The 21865-nt window shown below is 47.1% G+C and overlaps 1 protein-coding gene across 1 annotated transcript in view; it reads right to left on the bottom strand.

Moving 5' to 3' along the window:
* Positions 1 to 21380, bottom strand: part of LOC115108926 (neural-cadherin-like) — a 141981-nt gene extending 120601 nt beyond the window's left edge. The window contains exon 1 of the mRNA XM_065009804.1: positions 20330 to 21380. Coding sequence (XP_064865876.1) covers positions 20330 to 21380 — 1051 coding nt within the window. The remainder of the gene's footprint in view (positions 1 to 20329) is intronic.
* Between the last annotated feature and the right edge of the window lie 485 nt (positions 21381 to 21865).

Genomic DNA, 21865 nt, shown 5'->3' with positions numbered 1-21865 from the left:
CCACCTGTGGTAAATTCAATTGATTGGACATGATTTGGAAAGGCACACACCTGTCTATGTAAGGTCCCACAGTTGACAGTGCATGTCAGCGCAAAAACCAAGCCATGAGGTCAAAGGAACTGTCCATAAAGCTCTGAGACAGACACGGTACCAAAACATTTCTGCAGCACTGAAGGTCCCCAAGAACACAGTGGCCTCCATCATTCTTAAATGGAAGACGTTTGGAACCACCAAGACTCTTCCTAGAGCTGGCCGCCCGTCCAAACTGAGCAATTGGGGGAGAAGGGCCTTGGTCAGTGACCAAGAACACAATGGTCACTCTGACAGAGCTCTAGAGTTCCTCTGTGGAGATGGAAGAACCTTCCAGAAGGACAACCATCTCTGCAGCACTCCACCAATTAGACCTTTATAGTTGAGTGGCCAGACCGAAGCCACTCCTCAGTAAAAGGCACATGACAGCCTGCTTGGAATTTGACAAAAGGAACCTTAAGACTCTCAAACCATGAGAAACAAGCTTCTCTAGTCTGATGAAACCAAAGACTGAATGCCAAGTGTCACATCTGGAGGAAACCTGGCACCATCCCTACGGTGAAGCATGGTGGTGGCAGCATCATGCTTTTGGGATGTTTTTCAGCGGCAGGGACTGTGAGACTAGTCAGGATCGAGTAAAAGATTAACAAAGCAAAGTACAGAGGGATCCTTGATGAAAACCTGCTCCAGAGTACTCAGGACCTCCGACTGGGGCGAAGGTTCACCTTCCAACAGGACAACAACCCTAAGCACACAGCCAAGACTGGAGAGACCTGAAAATAGCTGTGCATGAATGCTCCCCATCCAACCTGACAGAGCTTGTGAGGATCTGCAGAGAAGAAACTCCCCAAATACAGGTGTGCCAAGCTTGTAGCGTCATACCCAAGAAGACTCAGTGCTTTAATCACTGCCAAAGGTGCTTCAACAAAGTTCTGAGTAAAGGGTCTGAATACTTATGTAAATGTGATATTTGTTTAATTTCTTTTGAATAAATTAGCTAATTTTATAAAACCCTTTTTTAAATTATTTGTCATTATGGAGTATTGTGTGTAGATTCATGAGTGATTTTTTTTTATACATTATAGAACAAGTGTCACGCCCTGGCCTTAGTATTCTGTGTTTTCTTCAAATCAAATCAAATCCAATTTTATTTGTCACATACACATGGTTAGCAGATGTTAATGCGAGTGTAGCGAAATGCTTGTGCTTCTAGTTCCGACAATGCAGTAATAACCAACAAGTAATCTAGCTAACAATTCCAAAACTACTACCTTATAGACACAAGTGTAAGGGGATAAAGAATATGTACATAAAGATATATGAGTGAGTGATGGTACAGAGCGGCATAGGCAAGATACAGTAGATGGTATTGAGTGCAGTATATACATATGAGATGAGTATGTAAACAAAGTGGCATAGTTAAAGTGGCTAGTGATACATGTATTACATAAAGATGCAGTAGATGATATAGAGTACAGTATATAGATATACATATGAGATGAATAATGTAGGGTATGTAAACATTATATTAGGTAGCATTGTTTAAAGTGGCTAGTGATATATTTCCCATCATTTCCCATCAATTCCCATTATTAAAGTGGCTGGAGTTGAGTCAGTGTGTTGGCAGCAGCCACTCAATGTTAGTGGTGGCTGTTTAACAGTCTGATGGCCTTGAGATAGAAGCTGTTTTTCAGTCTCTCGGTCCCAGCTTTGATGCACCTGTACTGACCTCGCCTTCTGGATGATAGCGGGGTGAACAGGCAGTGGCTCGGGTGGTTGTTGTCCTTGATGATCTTTATGGCCTTCCTGTGACATCGGGTGGTGTAGGTGTCCCGGAGGGCAGGTAGTTTGCCCCCGGTGATGCGTTGTGCAGACCTCACTACCCTCTGGAGAGCCTTACGGTTGTGGGCGGAGCAGTTGCCGTACCAGGCGGTGATACAGCCCGACAGGATGCTCTCGATTGTGCATCTGTAGAAGTTTGTGAGTGCTTTTGGTGACAAGCCGAATTTCTTCAGCCTCCTGAGGTTGAAGAGGCGCTGCTGCGCCTTCTTCACGATGCTGTCTGTGTGGGTGGACCAATTCAGTTTGTCTGTGATGTGTACGCCGAGGAACTTAAAACTTACTACCCTCTCCACTACTGTTCCATCAATGTGGATAGGGGGGTGTTCCCTCTGCTGTTTCCTGAAGTCCACAATCATCTCCTTAGTTTTGTTGACGTTGAGTGTGAGGTTATTTTCCTGACACCACACTCCGAGGGCCCTCACCTCCTCCCTGTAGGCCGTCTCGTCGTTGTTGGTAATCAAGATTACCACTGTTGTGTCGTCCGCAAACTTGATGATTGAGTTGGAGGCGTGCGTGGCCACGCAGTCGTGGGTGAACAGGGAGTACAGGAGAGGGCTCAGAACGCACCCTTGTGGGGCCCCAGTGTTGAGAATCAGCGGGGTGGAAATGTTGTTGCCTACCCTCACCACCTGGGGGCGGCCCGTCAGGAAGTCCAGTACCCAGTTGCACAGGGCGGGGTCGAGACCCAGGGTCTCGAGCTTGATGACGAGCTTGGAGGGCACTATGGTGTTAAATGCCGAGCTGTAGTCGATGAACAGCATTCTCACATAGGTATTCCTCTTGTCCAGATGGGTTAGGGCAGTGTGCAGTGTGGTTGAGATTGCATCGTCTGTGGACCTATTTGGGTGGTAAGCAAATTGGAGTGGGTCTAGGGTGTCAGGTAGGGTGGAGGTGATATGGTCCTTGACTAGTCTCTCAAAGCACTTCATGATGACGGAAGTGAGTGCTACGGGGCGGTAGTCGTTTAGCTCAGTTACCTTAGCTTTCTTGGGAACAGGAACAATGGTGGCCCTCTTGAAGCATGTGGGAACAACAGACTGGGATAGGGATTGATTGAATATGTCCGTAAACACACCAGCCAGCTGGTCTGCACATATGCTCTGAGGGTGCGGCTGGGGATGCCGTCTGGGCCTGCAGCCTTGCAAGGGTTGACACGTTTAAATGTTTTCCTCACGTCGGCTGCAGTGAAGGAGAGTCCGCATGTTTTAGTTGCGGGCCGTGTCAGTGGCACTGTATTGTCCTCAAAGCGGGCAAAAAAGTGATTTAGTCTGCCTGGGAGCAAGACATCCTGGTCCGTGACTGGGCTGGTTTTCTTTTTGTAATCCGTGATTGACTGTAGACCCTGCCACATACCTCTTGTGTCTGAGCCGTTTAATTGAGATTCTACTTTGTCTCTATACTGACGCTTAGCTTGTTTGATTGCCTTGCGGAGGGAATAGTTACACTGTTTGTATTCGGTCATGTTTCCGGTCACCTTGCCCTGGCAGCGAATGCTGCCATCAATCCACGGTTTCTGGTTTGGGAATGTTTTAACCGTTGCTATGGGAACGACATCTTCAACGCACGTTCTAATGAACTCGCTCACCGAATCAGCGTATTCGTCAATGTTGTTGTCTGACGCAATACGAAACATATCCCAGTCCACGTGATGGAAGCAGTCTTGGAGTGTGGAATCAGATTGGTCGGACCAGCGTTGAACAGACCTCAGCGCGGGAGCTTCTTGTTTTAGTTTCTGTCTGTAGGCAGGGATCAACAAAATGGAGTCGTGGTCAGCTTTTCCGAAAGGAGGGCGGGGCAGGGCCTTATATGCGTCGCGGAAGTTAGAATAGCAGTGATCCAAGGTTTTTTCAGCCCTGGTTGCGCAATCGATATGCTGATAAAATTTAGGGAGTCTTGTTTTCAGATTAGCCTTGTTAAAATCCCTAGCTACAATGAATGCAGCCTCCGGATAAATGGATTCCAGTTTGCAAAGAGTCAAATAAAGTTCGTTCAGAGCCATCGATGTGTCTGCTTGGGGGGGAATATATACGGCTGTGATTATAATCGAAGAGAATTCCCTTGGTAGATAATGCGGTCGACATTTGAGGAATTCTAAATCAGGTGAACAGAAGGACTTGAGTACCTGTATGTTGTTATGATCACACCACGTCACGTTAACCATGAAGCATACGCCCCCGCCCCTCTTCTTACCAGAAAGATGTTTGTTTCTGTCTGCGCAATGTGTGGAGAAACCAGCTGGCTGCACCGATTCCGATAGCGTCTCTCCAGTGAGCCATGTTTCCGTGAAGCAAAGAACGTTACAGTCTCTGATATCCCTCTGGAATGCTACCCTTGCTCGGATTTCATCAACCTTGTTGTCAAGAGACTGGACATTGGCGAGAAGAATGCTAGGGAGTGGTGCACGATGTGCCCGTCTCCGGAGTCTGACCAGAAGACCGCTCCGTTTCCCCCTTTTACGAAGTCGTTTTTTTTGGGTCGCCGGCTGGGATCCATTCCGTTGTCCTGGGTGAAAGGCAGAACACAGGATCCGCTTCGCGAAAGTCATATTCTTGGTCGTACTGATGGTGAGTTGACGCTGCTCTTATGTTCAGTAGTTCTTCTCGACTGTATGTAATGAAACCTAAGATGACCTGGGGTACTAATGTAAGAAATAACACGTAAAAAAACAAAAAACTGCATAGTTTCCTAGGAACGCGAAGCGAGGCGGCCATCTCTGTCGGCGCCGGTTAGGCCAGGTTGTCTTGTTTTGTCTAGGGGTTTTGTAGTCTATGGGGTTGTGTTCAGTTGAGTGTTCTAGGTAAGTCTATGGTTGCCTGGAGTAGTTCTCAATCAGAGGCAGGTGTTTATCGTTGTCTCTGCTTGGGAACCATATTTAGGCAGCCATATTCTTTTTGTTATCTTGTGGGTGATTGTTTCATGTCTCTGTGTTCTCTGTACCAGTTAGGACTGTTTCGGTTTTGCCACGTTTTTTTATTTTGTATTTGTATAGTGTTTACGTTTTCGTCTTTATTAAAGATGCTTAACAATAACCACGCTGCATTTTGGTCCTCCTCTCCTTCCCAGGAAGAAAACCGTTACAACAAGGCTGTAATGTAACAACGTTTGGGAAAAGTCAAGGGGTCTGAATACTTTCCGAAGGCAGTGTACAGCCCAAAGTCTGTATCACAACTAAAGTTGCATAAATAAATCAATTAGGAGGACCTGTTTCTATGTTAACCGCTCAACACAAAATAGCTGCATGTGCGCACTTCCTTGGAAAACGCTTGGGGAAAATATATTTTCTATTTTATTCAGCTGTGTTCAATTGTATTCTTCATGATATAAAATAATGCCACGGAATTATAAGCAAATCGTGTCTGCTAAATTAACTAGTGTAGCCCACAGCCATATGGCATAGCCAGATCAGGACCTAACATAAGGACAACTCGGAGGATGCTATTCTGTTCTTCTGAAATAGACTACATTCTCTTCATATCATGTTTCTTTAGACCTGTCTAAAATAAAGGCTAAATTACATGGATTTATTCGACTTTTTAAATTGTAGATATTCCAAAGGTCTGCATCAGTGGCTTGTAAGGTATGTGTGGAAGCCAGGAGATGCTAAATGAGTTTGTAAATTAACGGTCAATCACCGTGAGACCGGCAGTTATTTCCTTGACAATCACCGGCTGACAAAATGTCATGACCGTTACAGCCCTACACCTGGCACTTTCCACCATACCTGTTCAAAGGCACTTCAATATTTTGCCTTGCCCATTCACCCTCTGAATGGCACACATACACAATCCATGTCTCAATTTTCTCATGGCTTAATAATCATTCTTTAACCTGTCTCCTCCCCTTCACCTACACTGATTGAAGTGGATTTAACAAGTGACATCAATAAGGGATCATAGCTTTCACCTGGATTCACCTGGTCAGTCTGTCATGGAAAGAGCAGGTGTTCTTAATGTTTTGTACACTCAATGTAGTGCACCACTACTGGAGCTCAATCAGAGCTCCATAGCTCTTGCTCCTCTATCCCTCTCTCCATTTCCCAGCATGGTGGTGATTGATGGGGGTGTCTAGGAAGCCCAGTCGCCTCCCCAGCCCAGAGTGTACAGGGCCAGGCAGGAGCCACTGAAGAGCCATGCAGGCTTAATGGGAAAACAGTAAGAGTATGGTCCGAGACAGTGTTAATCTATCACCAACACCTGAATCTGGGTTGACGTTGTTGACTGTGCCACGGTAGGAGAGATTCTAAGGACCAATCATTATTGGGCCTGCTGTTGTTGTACTGCATATAAGGAAGGATGTTGATTCCAACACTGCATAGTATATAATGACATGGCACAATTGAATTGATTGGTATGCAAGAGTATACACAGAACTAGAATGTGTCGGAGCTGCGGAATAATGCTCTTGTCCTCTCATCCCTTTCAATGCCTCACATAGCTCAAACACACACACTATCTATACTCCCCTCCCACACACACACACATTAAGACAGCAGCATGTGTAGAAGTGTTATTAATGGTTAAAGGAGAGGATAAACCTCCCCATTTTCTGAGTGTAATCCAGTGAACAGCCTGTGCTGTGGAACATCATCGCCTCTCACACATCCAAATCTGCATTAGCAGGAAGCCAGCGAGATTAATTCAGATCAATGCTCATCACACAGTGGGAGAGCGAGGAGGAAGTATTAACAACCAACTTTTAACACCCCTGATCACTAACTTGTATGATTACATTAGTGTGACATAAAAAATCAAAATAAATCTATGATTATCTTATTTACATGGTAAATATTAATATTGTGAGTTAATTCCCCAAATCTATGACTATCATGTATCTCATAGTACAATATTGATGCACTAACAGGGGTGTGTAATGGACTAAAATGTAAATGTATCTCGTATTTACTTTTTAACATCGACACGTATAATTATTTTATTAAGGACCATAAAATGTTTACCAACTAAATTAAGGATTTGACTGATGCAGTCAATGCTACGCACCCGAGAGAAACCCATCATAAGCAACTTAACATGCATTCATGCAATTAATGATTCAGATCGGTTGATTAAATTGCAATCGCTCTAGCTTCCTGGGGCACAAAGGACACAATAATTAAACGCTACACATCTTGTGAAATAGTCACAATGCGAAACAATTTCAACCTCTCAACAATGTTGACATAGAGAAAAAGTACATTTAAATGGCTTCTCATGGTTTCTATCCTGAGCTTAGTTGTACTGTGTGTGTGTGTGTGTGTGTGTGTGTGTGTGTGTGTGTGTGTGTGTGTGTGTGTGTGTGTGTGTGTGTGTGTGTGTGTGTGTGTGTGTGTGTGTGTGTGTGACCTCTAGCATTACTAATGACTCCAGCATCATCACTATCCCATTCTCCTTCTCAGTGCACCAGACTGTGTCCTTATTAGTCCACAGCATTAAGCCGGACCCCCACACTGACAATAGGGAGAGGACCACATCCATTAGTTCCATTGAGAAGTTCACATGCGATGAGAACATTGCAGAGACACACGGTTAAACTGGGAACAAAGCACACTGAGGAGGTAGTCGGACCACAGACACGGAAACCATAACAGAAGCAGATAATATGTGCTCCAACTGCAGGGACGATACAACAAACGGAATGCTAAGCAGTCAGCCGCAGACACAGATAGTCTTTCAAACAGCTGCCTTGCTTGTGGGTAGGCTACATCACCATGGTCTCTCTCCTTCCCTCTTGTTCTCTCTGTGCAAACACGCGCACACACTGGTGTAGCGGTGCCAGGAAAATAACCTGTTCCTCAGCGTAAAAAAAGCTAAGGAGCTGATGGTGGACTACAGGAGACAGAAGTGTGACGTGGTGAGGTTGGACCCAGGTAGAGAGAAGAGACCAGACGAGGAATCAGTGGTTAAGGATAAACATAATAGTTTACTGAGAAATGTTAGCTGCAGGATCACAGTACAGTTGGAAGAAAGACAAAAAACAAACACTAAGTCTCGACAACTCACTCAGGAAACGACCGCACACAGTAAACAATTTAAGCTTCTGCAAAGAAAAACTGAAACACACCTCTTTTAAAGGGGAAATCACAATGAGTAATAGAACACACCTCTTTTAAAGAGGAAATCACAATGAGTAGTAGAAAACACCTCTTTTAAAGAGGAAATCACAATGAGTAGTAGAAAACACCTCTTTTAAAGGGGAAATCACAATGAGTAGTAGAAAACTCCTCTTTTAAAGGGGAAGTCACAATGAGTAATAGAACACACCTCTTTTAAATGGGAAATCACAATGAGTAGTAGAAAACACCGATTTTAAAGGGGAAATCACAATGAGTAGTAGAAAACACCTCTTTTAAAGGGGAAATCACAATGAGTAGTAGAAAACACCTATTTTAAAGGGGAAATCACAATGAGTAGTAGAAAACACCTCTTTTAAAGGGGAAATCACAATGAGTAGTAGAAAACACCTCTTTTAAAGGGGAAATCACAATGAGTAGTAGAAAACACCCCTTTTAAAGAGGAAATGACAATGAGTAGTAGAAAACTCCTCTTTTAAAGGGGAAATCACAATGAGTAATAGAAAACACCTCTTTTAAAGGGGAAATCACAATGAGTAATAGAACACACCTCTTTTAAAGGGGAAATCACAATGAGTAATAGAACACACCTGAGTGTCATTATTATCTCTAGGATGGTCTCTGTTGCCCTCCGGTGTCAAGTGGAACCATGGCGAGAAGAGGGAGCATGCCCCCATCCACATTGACAGGGCCGCAGTGGAGAGGGTCAAAAGCTTCAAGTTCCTTGGCGTGCACATCAAATCACCGTTTATGTACACAGTTTAGTAAAAACGCAGGTGCAGCAAAATGCTAAAGTATATTTCTTCAATAGTGCAGCGATATCTAGCAATAGCAGACCTGAAATTGTGAGGACCTGAGATGGTCCCACCACACCGACAGACACCATTATGAAGAAGGCGCAACAGAGTCTCTACAACCTCAGGCGGCTGAAGAAATTCAGCATGGCTCCTAAAACCCTAACAAACTCCTACAGCTGCACCATTGAGAGCATTCTGTCGGGCTGGATCACCACCTGGTACGACAACTGCACTGCCCTCAACCGAATGGCTCTCCAGAGGCTGGTGCGGTCAGCCCAGAGCACGCTGCCTGCCGTCCAGGACTTTTACAGCACCGTATACCACAGGTATGACAAAACATTTATTTTTACTGCTCTAATTACGTTGGTAACCAGTTTATAAAAGCATTAAGGCACCTCAGGGGTTTGTAGATTATATGGCCAATATACCACAAACCCCCTCGTGCCTTATTGCCTAAGAATATATGCATATATTACATTTGTAGTCGTTCTGACATTTTTTACGTCTTGTCTATAGTTTTTTATGATTTGATTATTCGTGTGACATTTTATTGCACTGGGATGAGCTGATAACACAAGCATTTTACTGCACCCACTATAACATCTGCTAAACTGTGTACGTGACCAACAAACGTTGATGTCCTCCTCTCTGATAATATCAATGCCTACACCCTTTGATGGACATGGTTTTAACAACCTCTCATTCAAACTGAGACAAGTTCCCAGTACCTTCATTGTGCTGCCAATAGCTTCTAGTGATGCTTTGTTTTGACAACCAGCCAGACTTTGAGCCAGCTTCAAATATCTCCCTTCAATCTTCAATCAAACTGCCATTTCATCTTTTGACAGAAGTCCCATACAACACAACACAGCACGTTACCCAATTATTGCAATTATATATTTTTTAGCCCTTACTGAAATTCCCATTAAAACTTTTCACGCAGAGATTCTGTCAGCCATTTCTCCGCAGCAACGTCTTTGTCCACAAACACTAAAACTTCCGGAGCTGTTTCTATACCCTGTGTCGTGTTTCTTTTTTATCAACTCTTCTCAGGGGCTGAAGGTTGAGCCACAGCCATTGTTATCCTCAGTTAATTGGGTCAGTTGATGGTGCAAAAGGTAGAACAATGCAGCACAATACACTGTAGATACAGTGCCTTCAGAAAGTATTCACACCCCTTGTCTTCTTCTTCTTCTTTCACAAATGTATGAAAAATAAAGCCCTAACATATCTTGATTACGTAAGTATTACATCCCCTGACTCAATATGTCTAAGAAGCACCTTTGGCAGCGATTACAGCTGTGAGTTTTTCTGGGTAAGTCTCTAAGAGCTTTGTACACCTGGATCGTACAATATTTGCGCATGATCATTTTTTCATTCTTCAAGCGCTGACAAGGCAGAGTTCATCTCAGCCTATGCCTCCCTCCAGTCCCTCGACTTCTTGGCACTGCCGGAAACATGGATCACCACAGATAACACTGCTACTCCTACTGCTCTCTCTTCGTCCGCCCACGTGTTCTCGCACACCCCGAGAGCTTCTGGTCAGCGGGGTGGTGGCACCGGGATCCTCATCTCTCCCAAGTGGTCATTCTCTCTTTCTCCCCTTACCCATCTGTCTATCGCCTCCTTTGAATTCCATGCTGTCACAGTTACCAGCCCTTTCAAGCTTAACATCCTTATCATTTATCGCCCTCCAGGTTCCCTCGGAGAGTTCATCAATGAGCTTGATGCCTTGATAAGCTCCTTTCCTGAGGACGGCTCACCTCTCACAGTTCTGGGCGACTTTAACCTCCCCACGTCTACCTTTGACTCATTCCTCTCTGCCTCCTTCTTTCCACTCCTCTCCTCTTTTGACCTCACCCTCTCACCTTCCCCCCTACTCACAAGGCAGGCAATACGCTCGACCTCATCTTTACTAGATGCTGTTCTTCCACTAACCTCATTGCAACTCCCCTCCAAGTCTCCGACCACTACCTTGTATCCTTTTCCCTCTCGCTCTCATCCAACACTTCCCACACTGCCCCTACTCGGATGGTATCGCGCCGTCCCAACCTTCACTCTCTCTCCCCCGCTACTCTCTCCTCTTCCATCCTATCATCTCTTCCCTCTGCTCAAACCTTCTCCAACCTATCTCCTGATTCTGCCTCCTCAACCCTCCTCTCCTCCCTTTCTGCATCCTTTGACTCTCTATGTCCCCTATCCTCCAGGCTGGCTCGGTCCTCCCCTCCCGCTCCGTGGCTCGACGACTCATTGCGAGCTCACAGAACAGGGCTCCGGGCAGCCGAGCGGAAATGGAGGAAAACTCGCCTCCCTGCGGACCTGGCATCCTTTCATTCCCTCCTCTCTACATTTTCCTCTTCTGTCTCTGCTGCTAAAGCCACTTTCTACCACTCTAAATTCCAAGCATCTGCCTCTAACCCTAGGAAGCTCTTTGCCACCTTCTCCTCCCTCCTGAATCCTCCTCCCCCTCCCCCCTCCTCCCTCTCTGCAGATGACTTCGTCAACCATTTTGAAAAGAAGGTCGACGACATCCGATCCTCGTTTGCTAAGTCAAACGACACCGCTGGTTCTGCTCACACTGCCCTACCCTGTGCTCTGACCTCTTTCTCCCCTCTCTCTCAGATGAAATCTCGCGTCTTGTGACGGCCGGCCGCCCAACAACCTGCCCGCTTGACCCTATCCCCTCCTCTCTTCTCCAGACCATTTCCGGAGACCTTCTCCCTTACCTCACCTCGCTCATCAACTCATCCCTGACCGCTGGCTACGTCCCTTCCGTCTTCAAGAGAGCGAGAGTTGCACCCCTTCTGAAAAAACCTACACTCGATCCCTCCGATGTCAACAACTACAGACCAGTATCCCTTCTTTCTTTTCTCTCCAAAACTCTTGAACGTGCCGTCCTTGGCCAGCTCTCCCGCTATCTCTCTCAGAATGACCTTCTTGATCCAAATCAGTCAGGTTTCAAGACTAGTCATTCAACTGAGACTGCTCTTCTCTGTATCACGGAGGCGCTCCGCACTGCTAAAGCTAACTCTCTCTCCTCTGCTCTCATCCTTCTAGACCTATCGGCTGCCTTCGATACTGTGAACCATCAGATCCTCCTCTCCACCCTCTCCGAGTTGGGCATCTCCGGCGCGGCCCACGCTTGGATTGCGTCCTACCTGACAGGTCGCTCCTACCAGGTGGCGTGGCGAGAATCTGTCTCCTCACCACGTGCTCTCACCACTGGTGTCCCCCAGGGCTCTGTTCTAGGCCCTCTCCTATTCTCGCTATACACCAAGTCACTTGGCTCTGTCATAACCTCACATGGTCTCTCCTATCATTGCTATGCAGACGACACACAATTAATCTTCTCCTTTCCCCTTCTGATGACCAGGTGGCGAATCGCATCTCTGCATGTCTGGCAGACATATCAGTGTGGATGACGGATCACCACCTCAAGCTGAACCTCGGCAAGACGGAGCTGCTCTTCCTCCCGGGGAAGGACTGCCCGTTCCATGATCTAGCCATCACGGTTGACAACTCCATTGTGTCCTCCTCCCAGAGCGCTAAGAACCTTGGCGTGATCCTGGACAACACCCTGTCGTTCTCAACTAACATCAAGGCGGTGGCCCGTTCCTGTAGGTTCATGCTCTACAACATCCGCAGAGTACGACCCTGCCTCACACAGGAAGCGGCGCAGGTCCTAATCCAGGCACTTGTCATCTCCCGTCTGGATTACTGCAACTCGCTGTTGGCTGGGCTCCCTGCCTGTGCCATTAAACCCCTACAACTCATCCAGAACGCCGCAGCCCGTCTGGTGTTCAACCTTCCCAAGTTCTCTCACGTCACCCCGCTCCTCCGCTCTCTCCACTGGCTTCCAGTTGAAGCTCGCATCCGCTACAAGACCATGGTGCTTGCCTACGGAGCTGTGAGGGGAACGGCACCTCAGTACCTCCAGGCTCTGATCAGGCCCTACACCCAAACAAGGGCACTGCGTTCATCCACCTCTGGCCTGCTCGCCTCCCTACCACTGAGGAAGTACAGTTCCCGCTCAGCCCAGTCAAAACTGTTCGCTGCTCTGGCCCCCCAATGGTGGAACAAACTCCCTCACGACGCCAGGACAGCGGAGTCAATCACCACCTTCCGGAGACACCTGAAACCCCACCTCTTTAAGGAATACCTAGGATAGGATAAAGTAATCCTTCTCACCCCCCTTAAAAGATTTAGATGCACTATTGTAAAGTGGCTGTTCCACTGGATGTCATAAGGTGAATGCACCAATTTGTAAGTCGCTCTGGATAAGAGCGTCTGCTAAATGACTTAAATGTAAATGTAAATGTAATAATCAATGCTAGACAGCCATTTTCAAGTCTTGCCATTGATATTCAAGCCGATTTAAGTCAAAACTGTAACTAGGACACTCGGAACATTCAATGTCTTCTTGGTAAGCAACTCCAGTTTATATTCGGCCTTGTATTTAAAGTTATTGTCCTGCTGAAAGGTGAATTTGTCTACCAGTGTCTGTTGGAAAGCCGACTGAACTAGGTTTTCCACCAGAATTTTGCCTGTACTTAGCTCCATTCCGTTTATTTTTTATCCTTAAAATCGCACTAGTCCTTTATATTAATAACATTCCACCCATGAGGCCACTAGTCATTTGACTGCAGGAAAGGGCTACAGCGATGTTCGGGATTGGAACATAACAGAAGAATGCTTGCTTAATCAATAGCAGCAAATCGATTCTAGCCTACAGGGGAAACGCCAACAGGGAGTATGTTACCGTGACGCTACAGGGGAAACGCCAACAGGGAGTATGTTACGTTGATGCTACAGGGGAAACGCCAACAGGGAGTATGTTACGATGATGCTACAGGGGAAACGCCAACAGGGAGTATGTTACGGTGACGCTACAGGGGAAACGCCAACAGGGAGTATGTTACGGTGATGCTACAGGGGAAACGCCAACAGGGAGTATGTTACGTTGATGCTACAGGGGAAACGCCAACAGGGAGTATGTTACTGTGACGCTACAGGGGAAACACCGACAGGGAGTACGTTACAGTGACGCTACAGGGGAAACGCCAACAGGGAGTATGTTACGGTGATGCTACAGGGGAAACGCCAACAGGGAGTATGTTACCGTCACGCTACAGGGGAAACGCCAACAGGGAGTATGTTACGTTGATGCTACAGGGGAAACGCCAACAGGGAGTATGTTACCGTCACGCTACAGGGGAAACGCCAACAGGGAGTATGTTACGGTGACGCTACAGGGGAAACGCCAACAGGGAGTATGATACAGTGACGCTACAGGGGAAACACCAACAGGGAGTATGTTAACGTGACGCTACAGGGGAAACGCCAACAGGGAGTATGTTACCGTGATGCTATAGGGGAAACGCCAACAGGGAGTATGTTACGGTGACGCTACAGGGGAAACGCCAACAGGGAGTATGTTACCGTCACGCTACAGGGGAAACGCCAACAGGGAGTATGTTACGGTGACGCTACAGGGGAAACGCCAACAGGGAGTATGTTACGGTGACGTTACAGGGGAAACGCCAACAGGGAGTATGTTACGGTGATGCTACAGGGGAAACGCCAACAGGGAGTATGTTACCGTGACGCTACAGGGGAAACGCCAACAGGGAGTATGTTACCGTGACGCTACAGGGGAAACGCCAACAGGGAGTATGTTACCGTCACGTTACAGGGGAAACGCCAACAGGGAGTATGTTACCGTGACGCTACAGGGGAAACGCCAACAGGGAGTATGTTACCGTCACGCTACAGGGGAAACGCCAACAGGGAGTATGTTACGGTGATGCTACAGGGGAAACGCCAACAGGGAGTATGTTACCGTGACGCTACAGGGGAAACGCCAACAGTGAGTATGTTACCGTCACGCTACAGGGGAAACGCCAACAGGGAGTATGTTACGGTGACGCTACAGGGGAAACGCCAACAGGGAGTATGTTACGGTGACGCTACAGGGGAAACGCCAACAGGGAGTATGTTACGGTGACGCTACAGGGGAAACGCCAACAGGGAGTATGATACGGTGACGCTACAGGGGAAACGCCAACAGGGAGTATGTTACCGTCACGCTACAGGGGAAACGCCAACAGGGAGTATGTTACAGTGACGCTACAGGGGAAACGCCAACAGGGAGTAAGTTACCGTGACGCTACAGGGGAAACGCCAACAGGGAGTATGTTACGGTGACGCTACAGGGGAAACGCCAACAGGGAGTATGTTACGGTGACGCTACAGGGGAAACGCCAACAGGGAGTATGTTACGGTGATGCTACAGGGGAAACGCCAACAGGGAGTATGTTACGGTGACGCTACAGGGGAAACGCTAACAGGGAGTATGTTATGGTGACGCTATAGGGGAAACGCCAACAGGGAATATGTTACGGTGATGCTACAGGGGAAACGCCAACAGGGAGTATGTTACGGTGACGTTACAGGGGAAACGCCAACAGGGAGTATGTTACGGTGATGCTACAGGGGAAACGCCAACAGGGAGTATGTTACCGTGACGCTACAGGGGAAACGCCAATAGGGAGTATGTTACCGTCACGCTACAGGGGAAACGCCAACAGGGAGTATGTTACGGTGACGCTACTGGGGAAACGCCAACAGGGAGTATGTCACGGTGACGCTATAGGGGAAACGCCAACAGGGAATATGTTACGGTGATGCTACAGGGGAAACGCCAACAGGGAGTATGTTACCGTGACGCTACAGGGGAAACGCCAACAGGGAGTATGTTACCGTGACGCTACAGGGGAAACGCCAACAGGGAGTATGTTACCGTCACGTTACAGGGGAAACGCCAACAGGGAGTATGTTACCGTGACGCTACAGGGGAAACGCCAACAGGGAGTATGTTACCGTCACGCTACAGGGGAAACGCCAACAGGGAGTATGTTACGGTGATGCTACAGGGGAAACGCCAACAGGGAGTATGTTACCGTGACGCTACAGGGGAAACGCCAACAGTGAGTATGTTACCGTCACGCTACAGGGGAAACGCCAACAGGGAGTATGTTACGGTGACGCTACAGGGGAAACGCCAACAGGGAGTATGTTACGGTGACGCTACAGGGGAAACGCCAACAGGGAGTATGTTACGGTGACGCTACAGGGGAAACGCCAACAGGGAGTATGATACGGTGACGCTACAGGGGAAACGCGAACAGGGAGTATGTTACCGTCACGCTACAGGGGAAACGCCAACAGGGAGTATGTTACAGTGACGCTACAGGGGAAACGCCAACAGGGAGTATGTTACCGTGACGCTACAGGGGAAACGCCAACAGGGAGTATGTTACGGTGACGCTACAGGGGAAACGCCAACAGGGAGTATGTTACGGTGACGCTACAGGGGAAACGCTAACAGGGAGTATGTTACGGTGACGCTACAGGGGAAACGCCAACAGGGAGTATGTTACGGTGACGCTACAGGGGAAACGCCAACAGGGAGTATGTTACGGTGATGCTACAGGGGAAACGCCAACAGGGAGTATGTTACGGTGACGCTACAGGGGAAACGCTAACAGGGAGTATGTTATGGTGACGCTATAGGGGAAACGCCAACAGGGAATATGTTACGGTGATGCTACAGGGGAAACGCCAACAGGGAGTATGTTACCGTGACGCTACAGGGGAAACGCCAACAGGGAGTATGTTACCGTGACGCTACAGGGGAAACGCCAACAGGGAGTATGTTACCGTCACGTTACAGGGGAAACGCCAACAGGGAGTATGTTACCGTGACGCTACAGGGGAAACGCCAACAGGGAGTATGTTACCGTCACGCTACAGGGGAAACGCCAACAGGGAGTATGTTACGGTGATGCTACAGGGGAAACGCCAACAGGGAGTATGTTACGGTGACGCTACAGGGGAAATGCCAACAGTGAGTATGTTACGGTGATGCTACAGGGGAAACGCCAACAGGGAGTATGTTACCGTCACGCTACAGGGGAAACGCCAACAGGGAGTATGTTACCGTGATGCTACAGGGGAAACGCCAACAGGGACTATGTTACGGTGATGCTACAGGGGAAACGCCAACAGGGACTATGTTACGGTGATGCTACAGGGGAAACGCCAACAGGGAGTATGTTACGGTGACGCTACAGGGGAAACGCCAACAGGGAGTATGTTACGGTGACGTTACAGGGGAAACGCCAACAGGGAGTATGTTACGGTGATGCTACAGGGGAAACGCCAACAGGGAGTACGTTACCGTGACGCTACAGGGGAAACGCCAACTGGGAGTATGTTAGAGTGATGCTACAGGGGAAACACCAACAGGGAGTATGTTACGGTGACGTTACAGGGGAAACGCCAACAGGGAGTATGTTACGGTGACGTTACAGGGGAAACGCCAACAGGGAGTATGTTAGAGTGATGCTACAGGGGAAACACCAACAGGGAGTATGTTACGGTGACGCTACAGGGGAAACGCCAACAAGGAGTACGTTACCGTGACGCTGAGGCGAAACTGATCTCAGTAAACAAAGATATTTCTGGAATGACAGATAGAGGTTGTGGCTCTACAAAGTCTTTCTCATGAATAGTTCACCTCTATCACCTCAATCTGTCAACTGCATTCCAAAATAACAGAAGTATAGTATAGCATTAGACAAATCGAACAATAGACAGGATCTTATGAATGCATTGACAATGTACTACAGAAAGGAGTTATGAATGTGAAAACTAGGGCCCACCACAGAGAGGTGAACATAAACACGAACACACACGGGCGTGTGCGCACACACGCACTCACACGGCGCACGCACACGCAAACACACACCAGCCACAGCTGGAGTTTCTTTACAAATTGAATAAATGCAGATGGCATGGCATTCTGAAATTGTTTTCCATATTAAATATACAGCCCCAGATTCACAAATTACACATGAAATAAGATCAGGTCTCATTCCAATTCATTTCACATCACAGGGGGAATATGCTAATGTTTAGTTGGGGGAGAGGCAGTGAGAAAATGGGAAATTGGATTAAATACAGCCTGAGGCAACTAGGGAAGAGGATGACTAGAACTAGAGAACTCGCATTTTCTGACAAACAGGCTGAGCTCAGGTGCCGTACGAATCAAGCATCAAGGAGTACTGATCTAGGATCAGGTCCCTCGCTGTCCATGTAATTGTATTAATTGTGATCTAGAAGGAATTACTGATCCTAAATCAGCACTCCTACTCTGAAACGCTTGATAAATAGGAGCCTGTGTGATTGCTATGAGCTAAAACACAGCTCCACGTCTTCATTCCAAACCACGCCCACAGATGTAAAAAAAAAAAAGACAGGGGAATCACTCCAGTCCAATTTGCTCAATATTTCTCAAATCTCCTGCCCCTTCCAATACGATAAACAGATTTCAACAGAGGGGCAGGAAAAAGTCCTAGTCAAAGAGAATCAGCTAATACATTCTGTTCTGTGAAACTAAGCTACTAATGCCGATGGCCTTTGTGGAAACCAAATCTTTAGACAGGACTAATGGAGAGTTCCCTTAGCCTCTATCCAACATGACACCTTACCAGTGTCTATCGTGATGACCTAATTCACTGGCTTCTCCTGCAGTCTCCCTCTGCTGATTCCACAGCTGCTAGTGTAGAGGTGACAGAGAGAGAGAGAGACTACAGTACCATGGACAGCTCACTCTCTCCTGGATCTCATAGGGCTGTCTGGGGTGTAGACAAGAGGCCACTGGGCCACATGCTAACTTTAGCCACACCGGTCACCTAATATCCCTATGGGCCTCCATGCCATAATTACTTGTTTCACCACACAGCCATATTGGAAAAAGCAAACCAAAGCAAACCACATGCAGTAGAGAATAGTAAAGTTGAAGGACTGTTGGTGCAAAACACACATCAAATGAAATACAGCAGAAAATGTGTTTAAACACAAAAAGAGGTATGTTTGATGGGTAGTCTGCTTTTGAAAGGATTTAAAAAAAGACCAACCCACAAAAGAAGCAGAAAGAACTGTCTGGCAAGCTAGTCATAAGAAATTGCTCATTTTTAATCAGGCAGAGACAAGTTGGCAAATGAATAGTCCTCGCCTCACAACATCAATATATAGGAGTATTCATATGTTCTCAAGAAGGAAAGAATTGGGAATTGATTTTCTCAGAAAACATCGGGTTGCATGAACATTATTCATTCTCAAGAAAGAATTGTGATTTTGGTACAAATTTGCATCCGTCATATACATACATACAGACACTTACACATCAATGAACACATGCTGTGCACCGAACAACAATAGGCTATTCTAACAAAATCCCTACAAGTTTTTCACATGAACATCATTGAACACTGGGCACACTGGAAAACTGGCACTACAACCAACATATATTATTATTGGCCCCTGTCCCAACACTGGAAGCAATAAAAGCTCTCACACGCTGCTGTGCATCACAATCAAACACTGGCACTATAAAACCAAAGCAAATCATTGGCCACGGTGCCAAGTTCCAACATCATCTCTGTAAGGGCCCCAACTCTAGGGGCCCTAACACTAGGGGCCACACAACAACTGTCAACACAATTACACTGCAGGGTTTCACATAATTTCTCTCTCCCTCCAAGAATGCCAGAGGTTGTTTCCTGAGTGCGGCATGCAGTGCCTCTCCAAATCCCTGGGAGGGAGTGAGCGAATGAGAGGAGGATTAAAGGTCTAATGCCAGCAGATGAGAAAGAGAGAGTGAGAGAGATGCATGGAGAGATGGGGAGAGAAAGAGAGAGAGAGAGCGAGAGAGATGGATGGAGAGAATGGGAGAGAAAGCGAGAAAGAGAGAGCGAGAGAGATGGATGGAGAGATGGGGAGAGAAAGAGAGAGCGAGAGAGATGGATGGGAGAGATGGGGAGAGAACGAGAGAAAGATAGAGTGAGAGAGATGGATGGAGAAATGGGGAGAGAAAGAGAGAAAGAGAGAGCGAGAGAGATGGATGGAGAGATGGGGAGAGAAAGAGAGAGCGAGAGAGTGAGAGAGAGAGGGGGAGCGAGAGAGAGAGAGACATCACACTGGATCTCCAATCCAAAAGGATTCATGTTGGAAACAACTTCACAGCCGAGTCTACTTAGAGTATGTCTATGGAGGCCATAACTCTCTGCTGACTATACCCAGCAGTTATTTAGCCATAATTAAAATAACTGTTAAAAGTTCATATAGCTGTTAGAGTTACACATAAACATGAGGTTCATTATATCAATGTATGAGCATGTCATAATGACAAATAATCTGTGTACATTCCTCACACTGAAGCAGGTAATGTGATACCTTGTCACGTGTACCTGTTGAATGTATTGTAGCTAGTCCGCTCTAAACGCTTTTTTCTGACCAGTGTCAGTGTCCTAATGTATATTATGCTCTCTTGGGGCATTACTGAGGGATGGTGACTGCAGGGAGACTTGTAATTCAGCTATCCAGATGGTCGTAAAATCCTGCGCTATTAAGTGCCATATAATGCATGCGTAATAGCCGTTTTTCCATTACATTATGGAATTACCACTCTGCACATATCGCAAAGGAGACATGCACCCAGTTAAGTGCAGATTTAGTACATAGTACACACCTCGTTCATCTTGTATTTTGACAGTGATTTCGATGAACGGTTCAGTCTCCCTGTCCAGGCGCATGGCTATCACGATATCTCCACTCTCCTTGCCCACGTTGATTGGGGTAATATCTGTCTTCGGATAAACCAGCTCAAAGGAGGCTGCCTCAAACCTGGCTGGGCTCAGGCTCATAACGACAGAACCGATGCTTGCATCTTCGGAGACATTGAGGAAGACCATGCTACCAGAGTCCAACAATGCCCTATGCATCCGCCCTGCCCTACCCAGGCTGCCCAACTCCCCTGGCTGGCCTGGGTGCAGTGGGCACCACTGTCGTGGGGTAACCGTGATCTCAACACCCTTACTGATTCTGCAGGGCCAACCATGGTCTTTAGCAAAAACATAGAACTTGATTGCAGATGGGAGGCCCAGTAGGGAGTCCATTAGCAAAACTTCGCCAGTTTTTGGTACCACATAGAAACTGCCGTTTTTGGGAACAGGGAAGTACGTCAACTCTGCGTTCTTTCCACTGTCCGCATCAAGCGCTTCCATCGTGTAAACCACAGACCGGAGTGGAGTCGCGTCATTCAAAGTTAATTTCAAGTCTGCATTGCGAAAAGTGGGTTCGTGGTCGTTGGTGTCCAAAACATCCACTTTCACCGACGCAACCTGAAAGGCAACATGGCCCGCTGAAACGCATGTTTGGCAACACAAACTTACACTCAGTAGGTATTCGAAGCGATCTTCCCTGTCCAAAATCCTGGAAGTTTTAAGCAATATATTTCCCTGTTTATGGTGGGCAAAGACGTGGAAATCCTCGCTGCCATTCCCATAGAGTTTCAAGTGCATTCCCGATTCTGGACACCATTTTTGCGCGTTGATGCGCTTCACAGGAATGCTTAGTCCATTCACTTTTGATGCCTTCGGCGAGTTCTCAAATACATGCCCATGAAAGAAAGGCAGTCTATCATCCGTTTTATATCCAAAAACAAACAGACAGTAAGTCAATAAAATATACAAAATCATGGTGGTAACAAGTTGTACCACCGAATGGTTCAGGAGTTTCATGTGTGACAGCAAATCAATGAAAGGCAAAAATAAAATGCCCCCGTCTGGTAAAATCAAAAAGCTGTCACATATTTGTCCGATGTCTCCTCCGCGAATTGACCTGGGTCTACTGAACTTTCACCTTAGTATCCGGTGAGATCTTCCGACTGTCTGTCGCTGTTCCATGCAGCACTACGTGCAATCCACCGCTGCAGGCAGTTACTGGTTGCTCGCTACCAGCAGCTTTCAGCCCTGGCGTGCTGGACAGCGCCAAGCGCGGGGGCGTGGCGCATAGGGACGGAATTCTCGGAGAACCCAACCCCATGTGACCGCCTGGTAGCTGCTTGCATCCTGGGATCTAGTCCGTTCCACTGCGGTTAAGAAGTCTGTGACCAAATAAACTACTTGTGCAAACATGAACCATTGAGCACTCTCAGTTATTGATCTCCACTCTTTAGCCCGAAGACTTAGCGGGAGTCAAATACAGACGGTGAAGCAGTTCTCTC

The sequence above is a fragment of the Oncorhynchus nerka genome, linkage group LG25, assembly GCF_034236695.1.
Source record: "Oncorhynchus nerka isolate Pitt River linkage group LG25, Oner_Uvic_2.0, whole genome shotgun sequence".
Classification (NCBI taxonomy): domain Eukaryota; kingdom Metazoa; phylum Chordata; class Actinopteri; order Salmoniformes; family Salmonidae; genus Oncorhynchus; species Oncorhynchus nerka.
This window is presented reverse-complemented; position numbering and strand designations above follow the sequence as displayed.